The 8,443-nt window shown below is 41.3% G+C and overlaps 1 protein-coding gene across 5 annotated transcripts in view; it reads left to right on the forward strand.

The window, feature by feature from the left end:
- Positions 1-8,443, forward strand: part of Ift140 (intraflagellar transport 140) — a 109,826-nt gene that overhangs the window by 46,760 nt on the left and 54,623 nt on the right. For all 5 annotated transcript variants that reach the window (XM_023711628.1, XM_023711627.1, XM_023711629.1 and 2 more), the window contains one exon: positions 4,394-4,511. In XM_023711628.1, coding sequence (XP_023567396.1) covers positions 4,394-4,511 — 118 coding nt within the window. The remainder of the gene's footprint in view (positions 1-4,393; positions 4,512-8,443) is intronic.

Raw genomic sequence — 8,443 nt, forward strand, 5'->3', positions numbered from 1 at the left:
CTGTCTCATTGCTATTTGTTTATCAATAAAATTATGATTAAAATGACAAACCTGTATCCAACCTTATCCAAAAAAGTTAAGATTCAAATATATGCAATTATGAATGAAAAGTGTGAAATCACTATGGACCCCGCAAAAAAAACATCTATACCTACTTTGTATTCTAATAAGATGGAAAACAGAAGAAATGGACAGATTCCTCAACACATGTGAATTATCAAAGCTGAATCAAGAAGATATAAAAATACTAAATAAAACTGTCAACGAAGTCAAAGATGTAATTTAAAACTTACCAGCAAAGAAAGAGCCCAGGCCCTGTTGGATTCACTGCTGAATTCTACAAGAATTTTTTATTTTATTTTATTTTTATTTTTTTGCGGAACCGGAGATTGAACTCAGGATCTTACGCTTGCCAGGCAAGCATTTATCCTACTAAGCCATCTCCCCAGTCCCTATCTACAAGAAATTTAGAGATGACCTAAGACTGCTACTTCTCAAACTCTTGTAGTGAAATGAAGAGAAGCAGTACTCACAAATTCATTCCTGGAAGCAGGCATTGTCCTGATACCAAAACCAGAGAAGGTCTCAATTAAGAGAATTACAGGCCAATCTCCATAATGAACATAGATGCAGAAATCGTCACTAAGATACTGGCAAACGGAATGTAACAAATCATCAAGAAGACTATCCACCATGACCAAGTGGAATTCATCTCAGCAATGCAGGGATGCTTCAACATATGTAAATCAATAAATGTAACAACAGAACCAAGGACAGAAATCATATGATCATATCAGTAGATTCAGAAAAAGCTTTTGACAAAGTCCCACACCCATTCATGATTAAAAAAACCCTACAGAAAATTGGAATAGATGGTCTTTATTTTATTTATTTATTTATTTATTTTTGTATTTTAGGGGTCTACAGAGTGTTCAGGGTCTCACTACTAGATTGGACTCGTAGTGATCCCCCTGTTTACAGCCTCCCAAGAGCTGAGATTAGAGGCTTGTGCTACCACGCCCAGTCTCAATTGCAATCTCAGCACACCCCAGGGGCAGGGCCCACATGGCAGGCCCAGGGATCAAACCCCTGGCCCCTGCACCTGCTTGCAGGCACTTTAATCCACTGAGCTATTTGGCTGGCCCTCTGAGCTATTTGGCTGGCCCTAGATGGTCTTTATTTCAATCAAGTAAAAAGTGTTTATGATCAAGCAACATCCAACATTTTACTAAATGGACAAAAACTGAAAGTTTTCCCTCTAAAATCAGGGACAATACAAGAATGCCCACTTTCTTTACTCATTCAACATAGTCCTGGGCTGGCAAGATAGTTCAGCAGACTAAGCGCCTACTTAGGCACGCAGGGACTGGGATTCAATCCCTCGCACCACATGCCACACCAGTCCCACCCTAGGGCATGCTGAGTCAGACACTGAGTCCAGGCAGGGTGATGCACACCAGTAATCCCAGCACTGAGGAGGATCACTATAAATCCAATCTGCATAGTGAGACCCTGTACCAAATAAATTAAAAGAAAAAACAACACAGTCCTAAAAACCTTAGCCAGAGAAATTAGACAAGAAAAAGAAATCAAAGGAATAAGGATAGGAAAGGAAGAAGTTAAACTATTATTTGCGAATGACATGATATTCTACATAGAAGATCCCAAAAACTCTACAAAAGACTTCTAGATTTAATAAACAAATTCAGTCTCATAACTGGATACAAAGTCAGCACTCAAAAATCAGTAGCCTTCCTGTACACAAATAACAAACTCACTGAGAGAAATTAGGGAAATAGCACTTCACAGTAGCATCCAGAAAAATGAAATTCCTAGTAGGGGTAAAAGACCTTTACATTGAAAACTAAAGTACTGTGAAAAAAAAAAAAAAAGATTGAAGATATCAAAAAATGGAAAAATATCCCTTGTTCTTGGGTAGAATGAACAAATGTAGTAAAATGGCCCACTTCCAAAATTCTATACAGATTTAATGCAATTCTGATCAAAATCCCAATAGCATATCTCACAGAATAAAAGAAAATAATCCCAAAATTTATTTGGAGCTGGTAGAGACCTATATTTGCAAAGATAATTCTGGGCAACAAAGACCAGGAAAAAGGTATCACAATCCTTGATTTGATATTGTACTGTAAGTATACTATGATAAAAGCAGCACAGAACTGGCAAAAGTGCAGACCCAAAGATGAGTGGAACAGGTGAGAAGATGTGGAAACAACTCCAGACATACCCTGCCATCTTATCTTTGATAAAGCTGTGAAACATTCATTAGAAAAAAAGAATGGTGCTGGAAAAGCTGACTCTGCACATGCCAGACTTTAAAATTGGACCTGTATCTTTCACCATGCACTGAATTAAATTCGAAATGGATCAAAGTTCTATATATTAAAAAAGAAACATTAAATCTGCTAAGATAGAATAGGTAAAATTCTTGAAGACATTGGTATAGGCAAAAAAATTTTATGAATAAAACCCCAATCCTACAGGACCTATCACAAAGAACAACTGGGATCTCATGTTATGAAAAAGCTTTTGCCAGCAAGAGAAACCCATAATGTGGGAAAGAATGTTTTCCCGCTGTTCCTTAGAGAAAGGATTACTATTGAGAACATATAAAGAACTCAAAAAATATCAGACCTCCCAGATTTAAAGATCCATTTCAAAAATAGGCATCTGAAATGAATACATGCTTTCTCAGATGAAGACATACAAACAGCAAATAAATATATGAAAAGCATCACTGGTCATTTGGGAGATGCAAATTAAAACAACACTCACACCAGAAACAATGGCTATTATCAAGAAATCAGTAGCAAATGCTGGAGGGGCTATGGGGACATAGAGACCCTTCTCCACTGTTGGTGGGAGTGCAGACTGGTGCAACCACTGTGCAAATCAGTATGGAGATTACTCAAAAAATTAGAATTGGAAGCCAGGTGTGGTGGCAAATGTCTGTAATCCCAGCACTTGTAAAGCTGAAGCAGGAGGATCATTGCAAGTTTGAGACCAGCCTGGGCTACAAAGTGAACTCAAGGCCAGCCTGAACTACATAGTGCGACACTGTCTTTTTTTTTTTTTTTTAATTTTTATTTTTTTGTGTGTGTGTGTGTGTGTGTGTGTGTGTGTGTGTGTGGCCAGCTCAGCCTACCAGGGGGCGGGGCTGGCTGGCATGTGGTGCTGGGGGATTGAACCGCAGTCCCTGCGCTTTGCTAAGCTTGTTCGAAGTAGGTGCTTTAGACCACTGAGCCATCTCACCAGCCCCGTGACACTGTCTTTAAAAAGGCCAAAAAGAAAACAACAACAACTAGGATTAGAATTTTCATTTGACCCAGCTATTCTGGTTATCTTCCTAGAACAATTAAAAATGTCATACCACAGTGATGTTCGTGCAGCTATATTTATAGCAGCACAATTTGTAATAGCTAGATCTTAGAAACAACCCAGATGTCCATCAGCTGAGGAATGAATAAAAAAGATGTGGTTGTTTTGTACAATGGAGTACTCTCAGCCATAAAGAACGATAAACTAGAGACTTTTGTAGGAAAATGAGTGCAATTCAAGACCATATCATAAGTGAAATAACAGATACACATGTGTAAACATTGTGTTAGCTTCATAATATGAGAATCTAAAAGCATAAATAAGATCCAAATGTTCAATAGGTATTGTAAAATATGTGTATATGATAGTTAAGATCAATATACTACTAATTTCTCTTAGTTCATTGAAAATGATGTGTGGTAATATTGTTTGGACGCCATTTGATTAATGGCGTTACCTTGTACTCTGAGTAACTAGTTTAAAAGTGTAACAATACGCAGTGTATTGACCATTGTCAGCCTCCGATTATCTTGTTTTGAAATTTTGTTCTACTTTTTATTTTAAAAAAAAATTAAAAATTGAAAGAAAAAGAGTCATGAGCCACAATACTATTGCAATCAACAGGAATCTAGAAACAACTAGTGGTTGCCGGCAGGGAACTAGCTGGTTTTCATAGAGTGGGAAATAGTATGATTGTAAGAAGAAAAGATTGTCCCCTCATTCTGCCATGTGAAGTCACAAAGCCATGGTGTAAAGGGTAATCACAAGGTGCAGAGCAACATCCTTATTAGCTGTAATTATGTAAGAACAGGAGGAGCACTAAGAATACATACTTCCTCATAACAACATGTCATTTAGAAACTGGCCTGCAGCCTGCGCTTGGCCCAGGTCTTGGGTACACCTGACACTAAACTGAGAAACAGAAAGTTGTCCAGAAGAATTCAGTGCGAGTCAGAGAATCAAGTCTTTTCTGTGATATGCCTGGGTCAGTGGCTGATACCTGTACAAGAAAGGGAACTCTTGACCCACTAAGGTTTATTCCTTTGTCCCACAGAGAGGCAAAGGTACACTGCAGCTGTAAGAACCTGGCTGAGCTGATCCCTGATGTGGGGTCCATCGTTTCTCTCAGATGCAATGCCAGTGGGAGCAAGATCAGCATCCTCCTCAGCAAGGTGAGGGCCTTCCTGCTACTGGCCCCAGTTGAGGGCCTGTCCCAGGGCTGTGCCTCCAAGCCCCACCCCTTCCCCTGTCCTGCTACATTCTCCTCACCCTGTCGTCTTACTGGAGGATCTTCATGGGTAGCCTCTGGCCAACCCTCCATCTCATCTCTCCTGCTCTCTCATTCAGTTCCTACTGCCTAAGCAGTTCTTTATGTTTGTTTGTTTGGTTGGTACTAGGGATTGAACTCAGGACCTTGTGCTTGCCAAGCAGGCATTTATGCTGTTGAGCTATCTTCTTGATCCCTAATCCATTCTTTAAACACCCTCCATTCTTAGCCCATACCACCACCTGTATACTTTCCATCTTTTCCCTGCCTTTCTTTGTTTCTTACTATATTTTCCTCAGAGAGCTCCTGTCTTTTCCCTTTTCCATCTATTTTCTTCATCACTCACCTGAATTCTTTTCAGTACAAGAAGGGATAACAAGGACTGTTGTGAGTATACATTTTTCCCCCTCCTTCTGGGAATTGAACCCACAGCCTTTACATTGAGCTACATTCCCAGGTTTTTTAAAATTTTTTTTATTTTGAGACAGGAATTGCCCAGACCAGGCTTAATCTTGTGATCCTCCTGCCTCAGCCATACAAGTGCTGGAATTACAGGTGTGCCTGGCATCAGTGTGCCTTTAAGCATCTTGGTGAGAAAAGTAGAATGATGTGGGTGTGAATGTGGACTATTGGCAGCCTATGGAGGGCTTGAAAGTAAGGTGGCTGGCTTCCTATTTCTGGATTTTCCTTTCCACCCTGTGGTGTTTGTTCATTAATTGGCTCTTTCATTCTGATAATACTGATTGCCCTCATGGACCAAACACTACAGAAGTGGTCAGTTAAATGAAAGGACTATGCTCACCCCTGTGAGAGCAAAGATTAGTCACCAAAGCAGCCAGCCGATAAATTTCCACAACTATGGTGAGAGCCATGATGGAGAGGTGGGCACATAGGGCAAGTGTGGAGCAGTGCAGATTATGCTGTGAATTGTGGGGAACCCCTTGAGTCAGCAATGGTGGGGTTATGATACAAGGCACAAATCAAGAGGTGAGACCATGGTGAGCAGAGCATTACCTCCAGAAGGATGAGTTTTACTTCCAGAATAGAAGAACAAGGCTGATATGGTTGGCAGGCTGACTTTGAACTTGACACAGAGGAAAGGAGCATAATCTCAGAATTCTCTTTTCTAGAGGGTATTTTCTTTTTTTTTTTTTTTTTTTTTTTGGTTCTTCAAATGCCTTCAGGGCACTTTTGGCCAGCAGGAGAGTTGTGAGGTTCAAACTCCAGCAACCTGAGGCTGACAGCTTTGCGGAAGCAGCCACTTAAAGGACTGAGCTAGAGCCAGGCCCCCCTAGAGGGTATTTTCTAAAAGATTGAGAGAAGACAAAGTATGTACAGAGATCTCTTTGGTATCCTCAAGCCTACCTGGCAGGGTTGGCCATGTGGGTGAGAATGGCAGTCACAAGACTTGGTAACCATATTTTGGGGGACATCCCCCTTGTTTGCAGCTCTCATAGTTGGGGATGCAGGTGAGGAAGGTTGGTATGTTGTGTTGGAGGTGTAGGTCAGGTAAGTGAGCATTCTGAGATAGAGTGCAGGCATGGAACATGGGTGTGTCAGATGGACAGTTTTATACTTATTGATATGCCGGCTAGATTTCAGAAAGGAGGGCTGGTTTGAATAAAAGGTTGAGCTTGAGAGACATCCCAAAAGCATGTCCTGCTTTAGCAGGAAAAGAAATGGCTGCTACCAGTCATAAGGACCCAGCTAAGCCCTGAGGAAGCCAGGTGAGCAGGTACAGCCATCTGAGAGCCATGAGAAAGTATCTAGTTCATCCCTTCAGCAGCTGGGTAGTGCTAGGCCATGCATGTTGAGAACAACAGACCAGGGACCTTGCGCTCCAATCTGGTAGCATGTGGTTCATGGATGACTTGAGATCTAGGAGGTTCTCAAGTTCCAGGGAGGCCTATGCTGCTGCGTAGGGAGTCAAAATGAGTGGGGACCATGCTCAAAGACACCTTATTCCCAAAAAGAAGTCTCCTTGAAGCACATCAGTAACACCTGTCAGTGCAAACAAAACAAGACAGAAAATAGGTAAAGGAAATGCTCAGCTAGAACAAAGGAGCAAAAAATATCTTTCTCAAATACCCCACTCCATGACAGCCACAACTGACCAAGAGAAGGCCATGTCTTCCATGGTCCTGTTGCAGAGGAGGCTGGACAGATCATGCCCATAGCCAAAAGAGCCCATGCACCTGAGCATTAAACAGTGGGGAGAAATTCCTGTGTTCCTATTTGTGGCAGGCATTTTCCCAGTTCTTGTTTGTTCTTTATACTTCTAATGGCATTTGTAAAGATTGCATAAAGCTGGTGTTTTTATATAGTCAGAGCTATTGATGATTCCAATTTGTGAGTTTATCCATGGCTGTTAAGCCCACTATTATAATATCTTTTGACTAAACATTTGATAAATTTTACTTTTTTTGTTTTCTTTTTTATAGTACTCCCATACCATTTACAATTTCTGTATCTACTAAGATAAAGTTTCCCATAGTCTCCTTGAGTTCTGGGTGTGTGTTCCATAGCCCTGCTTTATAGATACGTAAAACTCAAGAGTTGACATCTGAGTTGTGCCTGCTGCCAGAGTGCTGTCTGAGAACAATACTAAACTGACTCCAGCGAGCACAGAGGGGCAGGCAGGGTAGAATGTGGGAACTGAGCTGCTTCCCTTGATCTTATTATCAGGGATTCTGATACAGTCCTCATCAGAGCAACAGCCAATGCTCCTTGGCCAAGGGAGGAAGGAATAAGGGAAAACTACAGTGTTATCAGGGAATACAGAAGAAAATGAGTGCAGGAGGTGGAGGGCAGTATGAAGTCACAGAGAGCAGTCCAGGAGGCTAGACGAGGGGAGACCCATTGAAGGACCTCAGGAGGAATTGGAGATGTGAGTTCTTATGGAGAAATTGCCAGGAAGCAGGCAGTTCAGGGCCTGAGGCCTCAAAAGTCAGTATGCATTATTGCAAAGGTGCTACGGAGCAGCTCCTCAGCTGGTGCCACTGGCAACTGAGTTAGAACCAGGATGGACCTGCTTTGTTTCTATTGCTTCTCTACTCCCACCCTCCACCTCACAGCAGATATTGAACATTTCAGTATGCAGGACACTGTGCAGGTGCAGCTGTCAGAGTTGAGTCCTGAGGGACCCAGCAGGCCACTCTCACTGCTGTGACAGGTTCTTTTATCCTCTTCATCCACTACTAAAACACAGACTTCAGCTACTACAGCTCCCAGGTACCCTTGGGAATGCCAGTGTATCTATTTCTTATAATAGTATGTCTAAAAAGTTGAGATGAGATTTGTATAACATAAAGTTAACTATTTAAATTGAATGGTGGTCCTGGTTCTACCAAAAAATAAAAATAAATAAATTGAATGGTGGCACTATAGTGTTGTGCCTCTATCTAGTTTCAAAACATCTTCATCATTGTTAAATAACATTCCATACCCATTAAAAAGACTCTCAAATTGGTTGTGGTGATGCATGCCTGTCACCTCAGCACTCGGAAGGTTGAGGCAGGAGGATCACTGTGAGTTTGAAACCATGCTGGGGTACAAAGTGAGCTCAAGGCCAGCCTGAATTGCATAGCGAGACCCTGTCTTAAGACATACACAAAAAAAGTCACTTCCCATTTCCCCTTTTCCTTAGCCATTGGCAACCACTAATCTGCTTACTGTTTCTATGGACTTAGCTGTTCTGGACATTTCCCAGGAATGGAATCATACAGTAGCTATCCTTTAGTGACTGGCATCTGTCACTGAACATCATGTTTTCCAGATTCATCCGTGTTGCAGCTTTACTCATTTTTGTGGGTGAATGCTTTTTCTTTTTTTTTTTTT

The sequence above is a fragment of the Octodon degus genome, unplaced genomic scaffold (genome assembly GCF_000260255.1).
Source record: "Octodon degus isolate 3935 unplaced genomic scaffold, OctDeg1.0 scaffold00021, whole genome shotgun sequence".
NCBI classification, from domain to species: Eukaryota; Metazoa; Chordata; class Mammalia; order Rodentia; family Octodontidae; genus Octodon; species Octodon degus.